The following is a 19,198-nucleotide window of genomic DNA, read 5'->3' on the forward strand; positions in this document are numbered from 1 at the left end:
TTCCCCATCTTCTGAGAAGAGCCTATGACTACGACTCCTCAAAGAGACCTGAAGCTAGCTTTCTGTGAGCCATCCATGTGACTTGGCTTTTTATCATATGGCAAATGTTACCCCCCAGGGAGGAAAATATGCCCCACAGCAGCTTCTCTTCACACTCAGCTGTGCTCTTCAGTAGCATGAAGACCACAATGCCAGCAGTATAAGCAGGAGCAGGAGACGAAGATGTTGAAATCATAATATATTTATTACATAGATGAGATATAAAAACAAATTACCAAAATAGTATCATTTTTTTTTGTGAGTCCACAGGACCTTGAAAGAAAAATACATACGTAAAGCAGATTGGTAGGCTTGTAACTTTTATGATGTTTTAAGTCTGCCTTTTCTTTCCTCTCATACTCCTGAACAAAATACACTCTATGCAAGGTGGTTTAAAGATGCTTTACAGAAAAGATATACTTTAGTGCTGAAAACTGCAGTAAACTGTGCTATATTCCATACTGGTGTTAATGAGGAAGTATAATGGCCGTATATATTGCAAACAATAACACAGAAGAAAACAACTCAAACATTCAGTTTTAAATACTAACATAAAAATAAAATAAACTCCAGGCCCATCGTGAATCACTGGGTAGGGATATGTGAACGGGAGTCCTTTCCATTCTCCGGATCCACTCCTTCTCCTGCAGGCAGAGTTTCCTCCTCTGGCAATTGCATTTTTATTCCAAAGTCTCTTCTTTTCGTACTGCTTGCCAAGTCTTGCTGGAGTCCTGCCCATGGAGTCCGAGCGCTGGTCTGAAGCTGGGACTTCAGTGCAAATGCTTACTATCTTTCAGACTGCACCCTGGGATGCTGTGAGCGGCCCGTGCCAGGCTGGCTGTTCCCTTTATGCCGTCAACACTGTCCAGCTGGGGCGTCTTCAGGAGTGCTTCTGTTTCAAGAAGGTTTTCTCAAGTGCCACCTTCAGCCTCTTCGTTCCCCAACACAATCCGGCCTTCCACACCGTGAAGTGGCAGGTAGTAAAGTGCTTTATACAATGAAATATTTACAAGGGGCTGGGTTCATATTTTAACACTTCAAGGACAAGTGCTCAGAGACGCCGTGCCCTGCGGAGCCGGCTCTTCTCCGCAGCGAAGGCAGAGAGCCAGCACCCGCCCTGCTTCACACGTGCACGAGGGCAGAGGAATTCACGCCACCTGGCACGTCTGCCTGCACGAGCACGAGCAGGGGGTTGAGCCCCTGCAGCCTCCAGTGGGATGGCGAGGTGAGGAGCAGGCAGCACCCAGCCCTCTGCCACGGGCGCCTGCTGCCAGCCCTGCCCGCCCTGCAGCTGCCTCTGGGAGTGACTCCAGATCCATGCTAGTGGTACTGGCAGCACTTCCCAGCTGCAGATCATGGGCAGGCTTTCCCCCTGGCAGGTGGAAAAATAGGTCGGGGTGATGGGTGGCTTTGTGGGTGTTGCTCTGGCGCTGCCCTGGAGCCAGACCAGAGGCCCCCCTCCCTTCTGTTTCCCTCAAAGAGCCAGGCTCAGGGAGCGCCTGGCAAGAAAGCTACAGGCGAGTAAATGGGCATTGACCAGGAAGGGTTAAATTAGACAGCGCCTACAAATCATAACGCCTCGCTACGCGTTTTGGCACTATTTTCTTACGTTCCAGTTTTCATCCTAGAGATCTTCCCTCTGTGAAGGCTTTTGCATTTTGTGCATGAAGAAATGCCCTAGTGGTCGCGCACATCTAGTTGCAGTCTCTCTTTAAAATCTCCAGGACCTTTCTTCCAAGAGCTGACTTCCACTGGTGGACAAAGCTTTTCATGTTGACGATGAGCCTGCCCGTCCGCACATCCTCGTGTCCTGCCACCAGGTACTCCAAGCCTGCAAACCAGCAAAGTGGTCAGGGACTGCACAGCGCTGTGCTCATGAGGGCTCTAATTGTGGCAAACAGCCCGAACTATCTAGTCCTGAGTAAAAAAGCACTTACACAGAGAAATATTGGCATTTATGACTTTCAACTATGTCTGCATATCTACACCTCCATCTGTATCTATGCAAAAATGATCCCAGAAGTGCAGCTGTCACAGAGATGCTATAAGCAAGCTTTGATTTTGCTTATTTAGAATATAAATTGAATTTGAGGTCTTGGGGTTGGCAGGACAAGTTTCTGTACCTTGTTTACAAACTGATGCTGCACTCATTTGGCAGCCACCTGCCTCAGGCCTCCCTTAATACCTGGAAATTGGTCAGCTGAGCTCATTCCAGCAGTGACCGTGCAGGATGGCCCCGTGCTTGTGTACTGCTCAAAATCCTCCTGATGCTGTGGGGTAAATGAAACATAGAGGGGAGAAAAACTTTCCTTTGAACCTCCTTGTAAAAGTGCATTGCATTTTCTCAGAAATGACATTCCCGGTGATTTCCACAGTGGTTGTTTGGAGCATTCATGTGCCTGTGTATATATGAGTGGCATGCGAGCATCCTCCCTGTACCCTGGCACTGCCAGGATGTCATGCACCAGCCCAGTTTTCCAGCTGGATGCTGGTGGGAGGGTGGAGAGGTGCTCCTGGCTCTGGGGCATGGCTCACAGGGCACTTGGAGCCACGCAGAGGTTGCCTGGGGGGAGGACGGGGTGAGGCTGCCCCAGGGCAGGTGGGGGCCCAGGGCCCTTCCAGTCACCCAGCTTCAGCCTGGCGCAGCAGGCAGTCAGCTCGTGTTTCCTTGGGTTTTTGTTTTGCTGCTCATAAGGGAACGCTGTGGCAGGGGGACAGTGTCCTCTCTTTAAAGGTCAAGCATGTTTTCTTTAATTCAATACAATTTGTTATCTACTCCATCTGAGCTTCTGGGCACACACATCCTCTCTTCTGCCAAGTAAACACAGGATATGTGCCTGGCAGGAATAGCCTTTGTGAGACCTTCAGTTTGGCCATGTCAATCCTGCTGCTGTAAACATCACTTTTCAAGGGCTCCTAAATCTACTCCCTTGAGAGAAAAATGTGGCACACGCTCTCCGAGAGAAAGCTAATATTGCTTTGGCTGCTGATTCTCTTTCTGTAGGAAGATTCAGCCTCCTAGATCGTCAATTTGACTTTACAGAAGTGTAAAACCAAAACAAAATGAACTACCGAGGTGCCACAAGCCAGCACTAGAGGCTGTGAGCTTTGCCTGTGTTGCTAGCAGGGAGTGCTCTGCTTGTGCATGTGTGTGTGGCAGAGCTGAGATTCGGACGGGCTCCTGCTCCACGCAGACAGCCAAGATGTTGGCATCTTTCTCTGTCCTCCCAAAAACCCAGCCTGCCCCAGTGAGCCTGTGTGCGAGGGAAGGTGTGCCAGTGTGGGGAACACCCTCTCTCAGGAACCTCAGCACATTTATCATCTGGAAACAGCCTGTGGAGATCTGATAAATGCAGGGAGGTTTTATTTCGTGTCAGAACATTTAAGAGCCTACCCTCCATTTGGTATCACATCAGCACTGTGAAACACAACAAAAATTTGTTTTTCTTTCTTCTGCTTTTATATAGTTTTTAAAATCTCCTCTATGTTTTTAGGAGATGTGATCTTCATTACAGCTAGATGTCAGGAAATTGCTTTATGTCAGCTTGGATTTTTATCCTGCTGGTGGTGGTGGTTTACTCATCTGGAGGTCACAAGCTCTACTCCGAGAGAGGGTTAAGTCTGCTAATATGGTATTGCCAACCACCCAGAAATGAATGTGGTAGCTGAAGGAAATAATGAGACAGTAAAAAATATTTGGGATCCCCCTTTTTTTCTTCATTTTGAAGTGTTTGATTGATTGGTTCTTTAAGGTGCACTCAGCTGATGTTTTCAAGTTTCCCACCAGGACCAAGAGATATTCCGAACTCCAGCAGCTGCATTTCAAGAAAACATCAAGCTTTGTGAGGTAAGTCATAAGAGCTGGCAACACTGCAGACACAGGAATGGGCTCCCTGTATGGGATGGGACCCAAGCGCACGCACCACTGCCCTGAACCAGCTGCTGCGACTCCTTCTGCAGCTGGCTGGGAGAAACAGGCTCCTCTGCAGCACCACGGGGAGAAGCTGGGCTGCTAAGATGTAATGGCCTGCAGTGGAGAGAGCTCAGTAGACACTTTGCAGAAGCCTAAAATATCATGGAGGTGATGGTCGTGTGGTGTGGCAGTGATGTTGTGAGTGGCCAAGAAGGGGATAACTCCCAATGTGTCAGACACCTAAAGACAGTCGCAGCCCCACTCCTCCGCTGATGTCTAAGCAGCAGCAATCTTAATGGACTATGTTCGCTGCTCTCTTCTCTGCTGGGGGAAATCAGGGAAGCTCCCTGAAGCTTACAGACTCACAAAGCTGGGTGTCAGGTGTGGGGCTGCCCCGTGCAGTCAGTGTCTGAAAGCTTATGTTGCTTTCCTCCAGGTTTGTATTAAGGCAGAGTATGCACCTGGGCTTTCTGGCTTGTGTTTGCATTGCATACAGAAAATTAAAACATCTGTATCTATTTCATTACAGATTTATGGTGTTTTACCACTACCCAAAGTCTTGCTGTGCTTAAACAGTGAAGTCCTGCCTCATGCTGCTGATCCATCTGACCCTTGCACCTGACCAACTGCAGCCATGCTATCAGGGCAGGCTGCCTTCAAAGCCAAATACTCCGGTGGACATGAAAGAAGACTGCAAATGCCTCATCAATGAGTAACCTTTCTGTATGATACAGCCTTGCAGACAGCACCGTCCCCTTAAGGAAGCTCCTAATGCTGCACATGTAGAAGAAATCTCAGTACTGAAGTCAACACTTTGATCAGTGATTGCCAGGCAGTGTATGCACTTTAGAGAAAGAAAAGTCCTTTATCTGAGTTAGTAACTCTTGGTTTATCTTGGAGTTGTAAAGAAAGCTGTGTCAACCGTATCTTGGTTTTGCTCTGTTGAAGAAAACCCTGACTATGCATTTCCCCTCCTAAGGGGACTACATGCACAGTTTAACCAGAACTGATTATACTTCATTTCAGTGAAAGATGAGAAAAAACTATGAAGCCAAAGCTTCCCTTGCACTGCATAAGAGAGGCTCTTATGAGAGCCATAAGAGAGGCTCTGAACCTTGCAGATGCTAATTAATGTTAGTTTGAAAGAGACATCTTCTCTTGAGATTAGACTCTATCTTCAGTACAATATAATGACACAGATTAGATTTAAATGTGCTTTTATGGATTCCAATTAGCATTAGTTTTGGAAAGATCTGACATATAGTCATGGTGCAACATCCATCTACCTCCCTGTGGGAACACACTGAGACTGGTACAGCTGTAATGCTGTTACTACGCTCCAGGAAGAGCAATTGTACTTGCAAAAGTCTGCAGAATGAACCAAGGTTTTCTCTACAAAATTCAAATTTGACAGAGATTGCTGTTGGAACCCAAATGATTTAGAAGCCAATACTTTAATGAGCACTGGGTTGCAGTTTTAAACTCATTGGCATGAGGGGACTGAGGACTGAGGATGAAATCTGTGTGAATACGGTGGGGATGTATTTCCTGGGGATTCAAACCTACCAGGATTGAGGATTGGACAAGTGCAGCCTCTGTTAGTCCAGGACTCAGGGTAGAGCGTCCTCTTGCCCCGCAGGATCTTCAGCTTTGTAGATTTCAAGACTTTCTTGATCTTCACATTGACTTCAGCATGGGAGCCCTTGTCATGCGCTGACAAGATCTTTGTCTTTATCACTGAGAAGATAGGAATTAAATACAGCAATATATAAATAATTTACAGTGGTCTTTTTTGTGTCTAGTGCAGGTCTGGGTGAAACGGTGAGATAAATGACTGTGCTACACTGGTGTTAGCCAGATGCTCCTTGCTGGGGAGCACAGCTGCAGGGGGAATGCCCTTGTCCCCACACCTGTGGGCAGGGACACCACCAGATGGTCTGGCCACAGCCCCTGAACTTGCCACGCAGGCAGTGGGAGAGGCCCTATGACCTCATTTTCAAAACTTGTGAGGGCCAAGATTTTCCCCAGAGAGAGCCTTGGTTTTAGGGATGGGCCTTGAGGCTTGCAGGGCTCTGGCCAGGCAGACGAGGCAGCAGGCAGGGATGTGAAGGGCTGTCCCCATCCTGCCTGGGACCTGCTTTGAAGAACCGCCGCATCCAAACGCAGAGACTGAGACGTTGGTGGGGACTGAGGCAAATCATGGAGCGTTTTTGCTCACAGGCACACCCCAATCACCTGGTATCCCCTGTGGGATGGGGTTAGAAGGAGGATACCCCATGACTGCCAGCAGAACCCATGTGGTGGAGGCTCAGGGCCCAGGTTCCACACACCAGCCAGCCCTGGACCACACTGATGCCTCCAGCGGTGCTTTATTCAGCACTGCATGTTATGAACCACGGGGAAACCTTTCCTCTGATGGTATGGCCTCCTGAAACTCATGATGAGCCCCATAACTCATCTGTCTCTCCAGCTGAGCTGACACCTTTGCATGTTGAGTGATGAAAGGGTGGGAAGCCTGAGTGCACTTTAGATAAGATTTATGAACTTGGGTTTTTCGTGCCTTTTTTTTCATTTCTTATCTTTTGCAAGATTAAACACAGTCACTATCGCAGCCAGGAAGCAAAGCAAAGCAAAATCAGATTTTTTCTAATATCACTAAGCCAGAGCTATATTTCAACAACTCGCGGCCCCTTGAACTTCTCTTTGTGGACTGCTCCACAGCCTGCAGAGGTGTGGATTATCTCCCTGCACATTTTCAACTTTAGCGCAAGACGAAACAGGTGCAAGAAACCTCTGGAAGGCTTTGACGGGAGGGAGTGCTGCACAAAGCATTCCTTGCTCTGCAGCAGTATGAGGGAGGTGGTTCACTGGCACAGACCAGAGAGGTCTTGGGGAATAAAGTGCCTCCTCTCGTTCATTCAGATCCAATGTGCAATGCCCACATCACCCCACTGCATCAGCTGAGCTCTGCCGACAGGGTGAAGTGGCTGCCAGAGCTGTCTTCTCTGTGTGTTGTCTTCTGTGGTGATCCCTGTCTCTCCTTCCACTCAGTGTAAGTCAGATTTAGTGATTCTAGACCACATGTGGGGCACCTGGTCTATAGAGAGATTTTCAGTGACTCATTTTTTGTAACAGTTCTCAGGGCCCTTCCAGCTCTTGCCTTCCCATGATTTCGGCACAAGGGTAATTTGGTAGCAAGAGGGGCACCTAACAGCAAGATGCTTCACCCAGCTTGACTAGGCACCATGGGATCTATATTCCTTGGGAAGTGCAAAGATCTGTCCTGAGACCAAGTAGCCCATGGGTCTGCAGGGCTGACACACTGCATTACTGAGTGCATGCAGAGGTGTTAGGGGACACAGGGGCTTGGGACACTGCCTCCCTTATCCCCTGCACAGTGATTGAATGTCAGGCTGTGTCTGTGTGCTGGAGTTTGCTCTCAGGGGATGCTGCTCCCCTCTTCAGAGAGAGGTTTGGTCCAATACCATATTTCTGTAGGACCTCCTTGTAGGCCCCCACCACCTCACCGCAACTCACCGTAGGTGTACTTCATCCCACAGAAGACCTTGGGATTGCCCAAAACTTGCTCTTTACACTCACATTTACCTGTGGGAAGAAAGCAAAGTGAATGTGAATCATTCCTCCCAGCAGGGAGCTTTGCAGGGGTCAATGGCGAGTTACGTGGGCCTGGCTGGGGAGAAAAGGAGGTGTTGGAGGTGGTCGCTGTGATGGGCAGGATCATGGTCCCAGCCCTTGTGCTACAGAAGGGGCTTGGCCACATCACCAGGACCTACAGTCCACAAGCCCCTGCAAAAAGTCCTGTTTTCAGATCCAGGCTGAACACACAGCCTTAGTCCAAGGGCAATCATTCCTTGTTTACAATTTGAAGAGAAGGGAAACAAAGGCCTTATTATGTGGCCTCAGGATGCAAATAACATGCATGTCTTTCCCTTTGGTATTTTCCACACTGTAATGTACCAGACACGATTCTAGAAGGAAACGTCGCAGAGGTTAAGGCAGATTAATGACTTCCGTGCTCTTAGAACAAAGAATAACACGATATACTAATTTATGCTCCAAATTAAGTTGCCCGGACAAATGATGGAGCTCTCTCCTCAATTAACTCAATTATCATATCTGTAAGATTTTATCGTGCCGCTCTGTGCAAACGCAGGCAATTACACCTGCCTGCCTGGTTGTTTCGCGGGAGGCCGAGGCCGTCAGCAGCCACCAGGCCATGGCACCGCCTCGTCCAGCCCGGCGGGGCAGGGGGCAGGAGCCTCCCCAGCTGGATCTGCAGCCGAATACCAGGCCAGGGCGACTCGCCCCCTCAGCACAACCCGTGCCAGAGCAGGGCCTAGCGGGGCGCTGGGCACAGCTGGCTGCTGGCTGTGGGATGTGGCGGGGGCACATGGGGCCCTGGTCCTACCGGAGTGCCGCAGCGCCGAGAAGCCCTGCTCGTCCTCCCAGCCCCAGGCGGGCTCGCTCTCGTTGAACGCCGGTGGGAAGGGAAGAGCTTCCTGCTGCCAGCTGGGGTCTGCGCTGCTGGGGGAAAGCAGAGGGTCAGCCAGACATCCTCCTGCCGCTGGCAGAAAGCAGCGTAACTAACAGCCCGTGCCGCTCTGCCACACGCCTTGGTGGTGATAAATGCACACAAGTGAAAGAGGTGACCGAGGGTTTTCAGCCTGGGCCATTAACCCAGTTTTGGTTTAAAATCTGCTACAGGAACTTCTGTGCTATAAATGTCACTGGTATGGTAGAAAAGCATGCTATGAGATCCAGACAGTGGGCTATTATCCAAACATGCTGCCTTCTAGAAATCAGAGCTCAACCACCCAGCACAGTCGATGCAAACTGAGCTGCAACAGCAACTATATCGAGCCTTTGGTCTCCGCATGCTCAGGTCTCCCCGAAGCTCATGGAGAGGAAAAAACTGTGAAGGGTATGGAGATCGCCCACTACATTCACACCAGCACCAAGCGCCAGCAACACCACCGCAGCAGTGCCCACCACCCAGAAGAACCACGGCATCAATGCCCCTTCCACCCAAAACCCCAGACAGCTCCAGATGTGGTTATTTCGCAGTTATTTCACACATGAGAGCCAGGCAGGAGCCTGCCCTATGCCGGGGGGCAGCCGGGACCCCCACTCACCTGCTGCTGTGGCAGTCGCCGGTGTGCGGGTGGCAGCTGCGGGCGCAGTCGCAGGGCCGGCAGCCGTCGGCACCGAAGCCCCAGTACCCGGGCAGGCAGCGGTCGCAGCGGGGCCCCGCCACGCCGGGCTTGCAGGGGCAGTCACCGGTGCTGGGGTCGCAGAAGGTGCGGGGACCCAGGGGCAGCGTGGCCGATCCCAGTGGGTGGCAGGAGCAGGCTGCGGGGACACCGCGGGGGGAGTCAGTCGTGGAGTACTGGCAGCTCTCTGGCTGCCAGGAGGTTAGGAAACCCATGCCCAACTGTCATTTTAATTAAAGTCTGATTTTCTATAAAAGCCATCATTTCAAAATATTAAAGAAAGAAGGATGAGGACACTGGCAGCCCAGAGAGGCACTTTTCTGCATGCTCTGAGGCATGGGGCATGGGTCCACAGAGCCCATGTGAGTAGTGACTCCTCCAGAACAGTGCCCAGTGCTCTCCTGTCCTCCCCGGCACCCTGAACACAGGGAGATGAACTGGGAGTGCACTGGGATGTGCTGGAAGAAATGACCACACTCACCAGTCAGAAATAATACCCTAAGATAGGTGGTTTGAAATTTTCCTTGCCTGATTCTCTCTCTCTTTTTTTTTAATTTTTTTTTTTTTTTAGCAGAAGCATAATTCATACCCATTGCAAAACTAGGACTGTTTTCCCTTCTAGGATATTAATCTTTTTAAAAATCAGAAATATGGTTATCAAAAGTTCAAGCCCAACACGGGGAGGCTCATGGCATTACCCTGCACCCGGGCTGGGTCTCTGACCACAGCACCCCGTGTCACCCCGGTCAGCCCCGTGTGTGATGGCAAAGAGCCCAGCTGGAAAAACCCCTCTCTGAGCAGGGGAGCAGCCGCTCAGAGCATGGCCATGAAACCTATGGCATTGCTTTGTGTTCATAAATCATTCAACTTTAGCAACCCAAAAGATGAAATAAAAATAAAGATCCCCTGTGGAATACTAGAATATTTTTGTCTAAATCTCTGTTTATATATAAAAAAATGGATTTCCTGAGGAAATTTCATTTGGAGGGAAAATTTTCACCAAATTCTAAAAATATTTTTATTTTGCAACTGTGAAGGCAATAAAACAGAAAGGCCACTGAGTGTGACACAACCCCTCTTTCTTTTAAAATCCTTACTGCTGTGCACATTTATCTAGTTTTGATCTGATGACAGGTCTGTGGTTTCAGGGCTCTGACATATCTGGAGTGCAGTTTCAAAATATTAAAGGATGAGTTAATATTGTCAGTCAACTTAGAGGAGACTGCGATTCCAAAATCTTTGCCAAAGTAATCCCCAACTTTTCCCCACCCTTTCCATTCCCAAACAAATATAATTATATAAAATTAAAAGATTAGAAAGCCTCTCTACAAACTGCATAACTAGCTGCAGGCAGTGAACTCTGGTACCTTTAATAGCATAGTTTTCAACAGCACTCAGCTCGAGTCGCATACCTTTCTCCTGAAGTCTGTGAAGTTTCTTACACCTGACACATGTATCCAAATGCTCTATTTTCCTCCTAGATGCAGTGGGTATTTATGGCATTCCTCAGCCCCTCCGGGGGAAATACTGAGCCTTGACACTCTCCTGTCCCCATGCAGCCAGTGCTTGGAGAGAGGGAGCCCAGTCCCGTCTCAGCTGAGTTTCAGCGGAGTTTCACTCCCCGCCCTATTAGTGTTGGGGCTTTTTATGTTTTAGGCAATGCTTTTTCATATACTTTTTCTTCCCTAATGGAAAATTTAATGGCAATGACAACACTGTGGCGAGGAAAGAACATAAAATTTACAAAAGTCCTTATGAAAAATGCAGTCCTTATGGAAAATGCACCCGCTGTTTGTGGGCTGCTGGGAGCTACGGCTTTTTGGTCCTGAAGACACTGAGAGGATGCACGGGCAGAGAGCACGGGTGCCAGCACGAGGCTTGGGGACAGCGCCCACATGCACACTGCTGGCACCCCTCCGGGCTGGGCACCGCTGGGCTGGGACTAGGGAAAACCTGCCACAAGCTCCACCTGGTTGCCTTCCTTTCCATTCCTCAGCAGCAGCAGCATTAAGATGGCACTTTTCCCCACTGCAATACATGGTTGCATGTGGCACGAGACCTCCACGCCCATATAAACGGAAAGCTGCCCATCCCTGCTCCCCAACGGGGACTGAGAGGCGGTGAGAGGGATTCCTGAAGGGTGGATTTCACCCCCCGACTGCTGGTACTGGTGTGGTTTCTTGAGCTGACAGCTTGCCTTTGGAAATGACAAATATTTACCCTCAAAAACCTACAGTTTAAAAGCAAAAATAAACTCGGCAGCTATAAAGGCTGATTTATTGTCTGTAATCATACTGTAGCTGAGGCTTAAAAATTCATGGGGGACATAAAGAAAAGGACCGATAGGTATGGCAGGGGGAAAGAGTCATCAGATTGCTCTTTTAAACAGCAGAACGTCTTGTTCTATCTGGTACACACCTACTCCTGAGCAAATATTATATATGCTCTTCGCCTACAAGAATCTTTAAAGTATCCTTAGAGATTATGGCTTAACAACTCCTTTATTTACTTTGACCTTGGTATTTTAAAATTTTCATCACGGCTCTGTTATTGAGCAATAACAGGGGTTTGAGCCAGAAGCAAGTAAGCAACGCTGTGGCCTTCCCTGAAAGAATAACTGGGCATCTCCCTTGTCCCTTGTTATTGCAAACCACGGCACGGTCCTTGGAAATGTTCCAGCTGAGGGCTGTAATCAGTCATATAATTTAATTTAACAGTCATTAGTCATTCGCTGTTCAGCTGGAGCTACGGTACATAGCCCTAACCTGCTGTAGGGCTTGGAAAACTTTGTGGTGGGAGAAAAAAACACCACAGCCTGGCCAGGGCAGCCCAAGGAGTGAGAGGGCTCGCGGGCAGCACCTGGCATGCACCAGGGTGGCTGCAGCAGGACCCTCCTGGCAGCCCTAAATCAGCCAGTGGGAGCCCAGGAGGGAAACTGCAAAGGGTCTTAGGGAGGAGAACATCTGTGAGGGGTTCAGGAGCCCAGGGAGAAATGATCTGTGTGTTTGTAGCAATATGATCTTTGAAGGGACAGCATGCAGATATTCCCTGCATTTTCATGGAAGCAGTTTGTGCTGGGGAAAGTTGTCTCCCTGAAATGCTTGAGTACTTTATGCTCTGTAATTTGTCAAAAAAAAAAAAAAAGGTAGATGTACTTGACAAAATCCCTCAAGCTTTGAGTGTAAGTGTAAGATTTAAATGTGTTTTTTACTAATGAGATTCCAAAATAGAAATACTTTGATTAAGTTCTGACAATAATTGCTGAGGGAAAGTTGCTGATGTTTCAGATAAGGAGACGTGGGACTTCAGTGTACACAAGTAGGTAAAGAGACTTGAAAAAGTGATGACCTTCACTGTCTAAAACCCGAATTTGTGTACATAATACAGCAGTAAAATAATTATTTACACAGGTAATGAAGATGTGATTCCTTCTGCAACGCCCCTTTGCCTGTGTTCCCATGTCCCCCCCATACCCACCTGCTGCTGCGTGGGCGATGCTACTCGCCAGCTGCACCCCGCGTCTGGGGTCACAGCACCACCAAACAAGGAGGCATGCAAACATGATGCAGCTCTTGCTCTCCAGAATTAGCAGGAGAGCCAATGAATCATCTTTCTTCCCTCCACCCCCAAGCTACAGGGATCCTCTGGAGAGATTTGTCAATAGCCTCTGCAGACTTTTGTCCTGCAAACTTCTCCGTTGCTTTTTGCGGACATCATCAAAAAGGAATTCAGATCCTGAGAGCTCCCCATCCCTCATGAAAACAAGAAGGCTGCTCCAAGCGGGAGCAGGAGGATCTCACCTTTCCTCTGACACCCTACTCAGCGGGAGCAATTCACTGCCGAGAGGTTGCTGACTTACGTTTGCAGGCGTCGGGGGCGGAGAAGGGCTTTCGCAGGTCCCGGTAGAAGCCCGGCTTGCAGCGCTGGCAGTGCTGCCCTGCCGTGTTGTGCTGACAGTTGTCGCAGACACCGCCACTGCGGTTGCCTGATGCCAGCCAGGCATCCATGTCAAAGTGGCAGGTATCGGCATGCCCGTTACACTTGCACGCTGGGACAAAGTCAAAGGGAACAGCAAGGCTTGTTAAGGCAGTGAGGGGTGTTGGTTTGTGGAAGAGAGAGGCAAAAACCTGAACCAGGTTTTGGAATGGCAGCTCTGGCCTAGGAACCTGTTGGAGTCCGGGTGGGACATATTGCAACCCCCGGCACCAGATGCTGCCGGTGGAAGTAAGGGCTGCGCTGCCACTGCCCTGGGGAACCCCAGCGAGGTGGGACTGCAGCCCAGCACCAGGAGGCCATACCTCCCCAAAATGTGCCTGACACAATGCTGGCTCCCCATGGGCACCCACCCCACAAATGCATGGTGGCATGGGCTCTCCCCCTGCCCCTTCTCATCTGCTCTCTGGGAAACATGTAAGGAAGCACAGGAGGAAGCATAAGCTTCCCTCCTGCAGAAGCTCAGGGACGCTGCTCCCGGCCGGGCACTTACACTGGCACTCCCTGGGGGCTCCGGTTTTGCCGTCGGCAGCCTGCCAAGGGCGGTCGTTGTAGAGCGGGGCACAGAGCTGGCAGTGCGGCCCCGCCGTGTTGTGCTTGCACATGCACTTCCCGTGGACCTGGGGGGGAAACAGAGCGAGGTCAGATCACCCGCGACAGCGCCCGGCACGTCCTTGGGCACCGGGACAGGGCGAGCACAGAGCCTGTCCTGGTGCCCAGAGGCAGTTCTGCAGTTACACGTTCAGTTAGACTGGTACTTGTGGGTTTGCATGTCGTACTATCATGTAATCCTTTTTCCTTGTTGAGATCTAAAAGGATCACCAGCAGAGTTTCCAGCTGCAGTATGGATTTCCAGGAGAGATTAAAGGCAGCCACGGTCCAAAGCGTCCTTGGGAAATACTGTCAAACCTTTCTCTTTTTCTCCCTCCCAGACAGTGAGACATCTATGCCATGCCGCAGCAGCAGCGCTCACCATCTCAATGCCAAGTGCCAACACCAGCGAGCACAAGAAAAAAGAAATGAACCCCCCAGGAACATAGATACCTAACTTGTCCTTGACTTGCAAGGGAAAAACTGGAGACAGCACAAAGACGGTGAGGGACTATACTCAGATACCTTCACGACAGACAGGGAACTGACCAGCTAGAGAGCACAGCACAAGGGGGTAATTAGAGACGAAAAGCCAGCGTAGCAAGCCGGGTGCCAGCTGCCCGGTCAGCCGCTGGCATTCATCACGCTGCTGGCAAAGGCAAAGAAAACAGGACGCAGCCAGAGGGCAGGAGCCAGCAGCCCCCAGACGTGACGGCACTGAGCCCGGGGCAGTCAGTGCTCCCAGCCTGCCGAACCCCGACCTGCCCCCAGCAGAGGTTTGCTTCTCGGTGCAGTTTCACTCAGAGCCCCTCTGCTGCCCAGTGCCTCGCCACCCGCTGCCCCTTCCTTCACCAGATGCGGGGAAAGCTACGGCCAGGGGGATTTAGCAAAGGGCTCCGCTTCTCCTGCTGCTGCAGAACCCTAAGGGCAGAGCAGGGGACCTGCAGCACCCAGTGAACAACCCCTGCTCGCTGCGTAGGCACACACGCATGCACGCCACACGTGCTCTTGGCTAATGATGACTTTGTGGCTGCTTTATTTTCACGAACAGATTTCAGCTCCCGTTGCAGGGGGGTCAGAAATAACCAGTGCAGATAACACTCCAAAACTGGCCTTGAAAGTCCTTGAAAGACTTTTCAGCAGCAAGGCAAATAGTGAAACCTCCTGAAAACCTTTCAAGTGGTCCTTTCCTGCCTTATTAAAATATCTGGATCACTGAAGCGGGGACAAGTAAAATGCAGCACAGCGACCAGACGGTGTAAGCAACGCACAGATACAGACAGAATTTGACAGAATGCAAAAGTGTCTCAGCTAAAGTGGCAAATGCTAAGATAACACTGCTTTCTGTGCTATTTTGGCCTCACTGCAGATATCCATTGGTCTGTCTGGCTTATGCAAGTGAGGTCACCTATATGCTTAAATGTGTGATAACGTGTGAAAAGAATGAGAGGCAAATAGAGAAAGGAAACAAAACTTATTTGCCGATGGAATATTTAACTCTCAAAGCATGTCTCATGCTTTCACATTTTCATTTTTTCTACCACTTCTGAACATCCTTCTTCAAACCCTCACTGCCCTGAATTTACACCCCTCCCCCAAAAAACTTCTCGCTCTTACACCTGCTTCAGGTAAAGCCCAAACCAACATTACAAGCTACTTCACACACACTTCAAAAGCATCTAGCTGCATGGAAACAGAAATCTGCTAAAACAGTATTGCCTGTGGTTAGTGCTACCCCGACCATGGTAGCCTGAAGCACATCTGTGGCCAGACAAATCCTCACCAGCGTGCCCTGCTGCTTGGGCAGAGGCACCCACCAGAGCCGGGACATGTGTGATGAGGAGGGGAAGGCTCCTGAGGCTGCCAGAGGTAGCTGCTGTCAAACTCAGGTGGTCCCTTGGTGCTCTGGTGAGCGTGAGGCCAAAGCAAGAGAGGCATGGGAGAGAATGTGCAAATGCAAAAAATAATTAAAAAAAGACCAACAGTCTGTGGAGGGGTGCTTCATCCTGCCACTGCAAGGGCAGTTTTATGGGCTCTGAGGTGGTGCAAGCCGAGGCAGCCGGCCCTGAGAGAGCCAGCAGGGCTGAGCAGGGCGTGATGCACCTTGTAACGATGGCTTGTAATGCACGTGGGGGAGGGAAATGAGTGACATGGGTGCAAAGCTTGAAAAGTAACCGGAGAGCCACTCAGGGCGAGCTGGGGGCTCTGTGAAGGACCCCGAGAGGTGCGGAGGGGATGGGAGGGAAGCGGGCTCTCTAAGAACCTGTTTCTCACAGACACAGTTTAGTTAATACCTTTTTTCCCTATTCCTTTTTTTCCAGAAATGTAATGAAAGTCAGACCTAAGTACTTCAAAAACCTTGCCTCGGGCTGATGTATTTATTCTCTTTCAATAGCATTATAATGATTACCCCCAAAACAGCTCTGCTTTAAAACCCTCTCCATCCTAGCTTTATCCCATTGAAAAAAAATATCTCTTTTTTCTTCTACATAATTCCAGCGTGACAGAAAAGGTTTTTATGCATCGGAAACAACAAAAGAGCTGCATATTAGCAAGCCTTTTCTTGTAACCCATGGGCAGACAGGTATTTTTTTGAGTTTTCAAGCAATACTGTGATGGCTAAGGACAGAAGAAAGGAGAAGAGGCAGCAGAAGGAAAAGAGAAATGGCAGCAGGTGAAAAGTGGCCAAGAGGCTGTTTGCACCGGGTGAAAATTCATGCTGGTAAGAGGTGTGTGAGCTCCTGATGCCAGGTGAGGTGCCCTGAGCGTCCCTGAGCCAGGGCTGAGAAAGCAGCCTGGCAGAGTGGTGCTGGCCTGGGGCGCTTCTCTGGCATCTCAGCATCTCTCAGAGGGCAGGGTGTGAGCCACACGGGCTGACATGGAAAGAGCAGATTTTTCCCCCTTTTCACTCACCTCGATTTACATGTAGCTGTAGGGCGTACCCATTTGGGGTCATTACGGAGCACTGCTAAGTACACAAACACAATTCCCAGTGCGTCTCACCGCTCTAAGCATTCACACGGCTCTTGACTCATTTAAGCAGAAAATCCTTTTCATACCATTTTTCATTTTGTCATGGGGTCTTTACATCCCCGTTGGCTTTCACACTGCTTCCCTTCTTAGCCTGACAGCCCAGTCGCAGCGTCACTCATTAGAGGGCACAATGCAAACAGTGTTACAAAAGTTGACTTCTGTAAGATAAACGAGCGGCTGATTTCTATATACAAAGACAGTTGCTAGGGCATGCTTCCTTCCATAGCCTTTTGTTGCTGAATTATTACCTTCCAGCGCTTCCTTTCACACTGCAAATACACGGGCTTTTTGGTCGAATCTTATAAAACGCCTCCCCCCCTATTTATCGCCTTCCAAAATGTTGCACAGGGCGAAAGAGATGCTGTGCTGAGGATAAAACGCACCGAGTCACCTGTTATGGATGCATTCGTATCACGGGAACTCACGCCTTGCAGAGAGCCCAGCAGACACACACTAAAGACAAATTAACGTCCCAAAGGCCTGATTGTCTAAATAGGCTAAATAGCTGGGAGGGGCAACAGTTTTTAATAGACTTGCTTTCTTGGAACTGTTAAAAATGTATTGTAATTATCATTTTTTACTTTCTTGGAGAACGGGCACGATATTAGCCTAGAGGAAAACCGTGCCATTCATGCCGAGTCCCTAACAATGGCTTTTAAACCGTGTTGCACTCAAGCCACTGTGCCAGTTTTAGAAACTGCCTACTGGCTGCTGCCCGCCCGCAGGAAGGTATTGTCTGCCTGAGCACCAGACAACCAAATTTATGCATGAGAAAATTCTCATATCCCATCTCGCTCTTGTGAAAGAATACAAAGTTTGTTGTTCAGGGTGTGGGGGCTGTCTTTTTTTTTTTTTTTTAATTTTATTATTATTCCTTGTACAATAGGCTTCTGTCAGAGGCTCTGGGGAAGACCTTCAGCATCTTTTGATGTCAGTAACATGACAACAATTTACAGCAGCCACTGGGCTGGCCACGTGGGAAGGGAGAGGGATATTCCCACTGCCCAGCTATGCAGCAGGGCTCTTGCACAGCAGCCTTGGACTACTAAAGACTTGGACTACTACTAAAAATGTGTCTAAGCACATTTGCAACAGTACCAGCTTGGTATGGTAGCAGCACCACACCAAACTTCTTTGGGCACTCCTTAAGCATGTTGAAGCTTCTTCTTCCCTAGGTTGTCATTTCCCATTTCCTCTCTTCAGATCAAAGATGCATACAGTATTGTGTAAAAGCAGGTGAAAGGGGTAAAAGCAGGTGGCCCCAGCAAGGGCACAGCCCTCTGAGACCGACAGCTCAGCCCAACCATGAGAACCACCTGGGTGCTGCAGGGCTTTGCAGTCAGGGAGGGCCAGGGAGTCTCTGAGGCAGATGAAGCCCTGCCCTCACCTTGAGACTGAACTGTGAAGCCAAGGTGAGGGACTTCTGCTCTTGGTTTCCACACTACAGAATGCTACACTGCAAGATCCTGCCTGTCTCCAAGCTGATCTCTTTTGCGACACTTTCTGGAGTTGCAAACAAGCCATTGGGATGCTTTAGCTGGTAAAGGGCCAAGTAGGCACTGAAATAACTCAGTGCACAGCTCCTGAGCTGGATGGACCAGCCCCAAACCCAGTCTTTCATTGGCCGCTGAACACTGGGGGGATCTCCTGTGTCTGTGAATCCATTTCTCTACTCGCACTGCTGTTTCACCATGCAATCGTGCTCACACGCTAATCCAACTACATTGCGTGGTACGGTGTGAGGTGTGTTTGTTCATGCACTTTTTTTTCTTGGTATTCATTGGGCAGATGTTGGCAAGGTTTGGGTAGTGACCCTTTGAATAAATGATGTGGGAGGAGTGAGAAAGAAAAGGCAGAGTAGCCTTGACGTGAAATAGTTTTTTTTCTTACAGCAACTGTCTGGAGTCGGTAATGCCCACTTTTTCTCTGACCTGACTCACAGGGATCCCAGAGGAGCCTATCCCACCCCGGTGGACAGAGCTGGACCTGCTTCTGCTGGGGTGAAACGAGCTGTTCTTCATTCACAGAGCCACCCTATTCGCATCCGCCCCCGCACCCAAGGATGTCCTAGGTCAGTATTATCTCATGGCCAAGCCAGACTTTTAGCCTCCCTTCAGCCATTCAGAACATTTTTTCTTCAGAACTGTCAGATTCCCAGCACACGATGGCCCAGCCACCGAGGAAAAATTCATACGATGGGAGGAATGCCGCAGCAGCGGGCCGGGACGAGGTCTCGAGCTGAGCGGGGCACCCTGGCCCTAAACTCACCCAGGCAGCAGCCAGCAGTGTCCCCGCATTCCCGCATGGCTTTGTCAGACTCTATCACCCTCACTGCCGGGGCAGGTGGCCAAAATGCTTCAGGGTTCAGGAGACCTGGCAGCCATGCCTAGTGCTACCA

General features: G+C 49.7%; 1 protein-coding gene across 2 annotated transcripts in view; it reads right to left on the reverse strand.

The window, feature by feature from the left end:
- Positions 1 to 225: 225 nt before the first annotated feature.
- NTN4 (netrin 4) overlaps positions 226 to 19,198 on the reverse strand; it is a 36,798-nt gene continuing 17,825 nt past the window's right edge. Inside the window, exons 4-10 of one of the 2 annotated variants that reach the window (XM_082751828.1) lie at positions 13,670 to 13,796; positions 13,043 to 13,231; positions 9,106 to 9,322; positions 8,382 to 8,494; positions 7,490 to 7,558; positions 5,519 to 5,689; positions 226 to 1,870 (exon numbers count right to left, since the gene is read on the reverse strand). In XM_082751828.1, coding sequence (XP_082607954.1) covers positions 1,734 to 1,870; positions 5,519 to 5,689; positions 7,490 to 7,558; positions 8,382 to 8,494; positions 9,106 to 9,322; positions 13,043 to 13,231; positions 13,670 to 13,796 — 1,023 coding nt within the window. In that variant the 3' untranslated portion in view covers positions 226 to 1,733. Of the gene's footprint in view, positions 1,871 to 5,518; positions 5,690 to 7,489; positions 7,559 to 8,381; positions 8,498 to 9,105; positions 9,323 to 13,042; positions 13,232 to 13,669; positions 13,797 to 19,198 lie in introns of both variants that reach the window. The other variant, XM_082751827.1, reaches the window with a different exon arrangement.

The sequence above is a fragment of the Aythya marila genome, assembly GCF_965140915.1.
Source record: "Aythya marila genome assembly, chromosome: 1".
Taxonomy (NCBI): Eukaryota; Metazoa; Chordata; class Aves; order Anseriformes; family Anatidae; genus Aythya; species Aythya marila.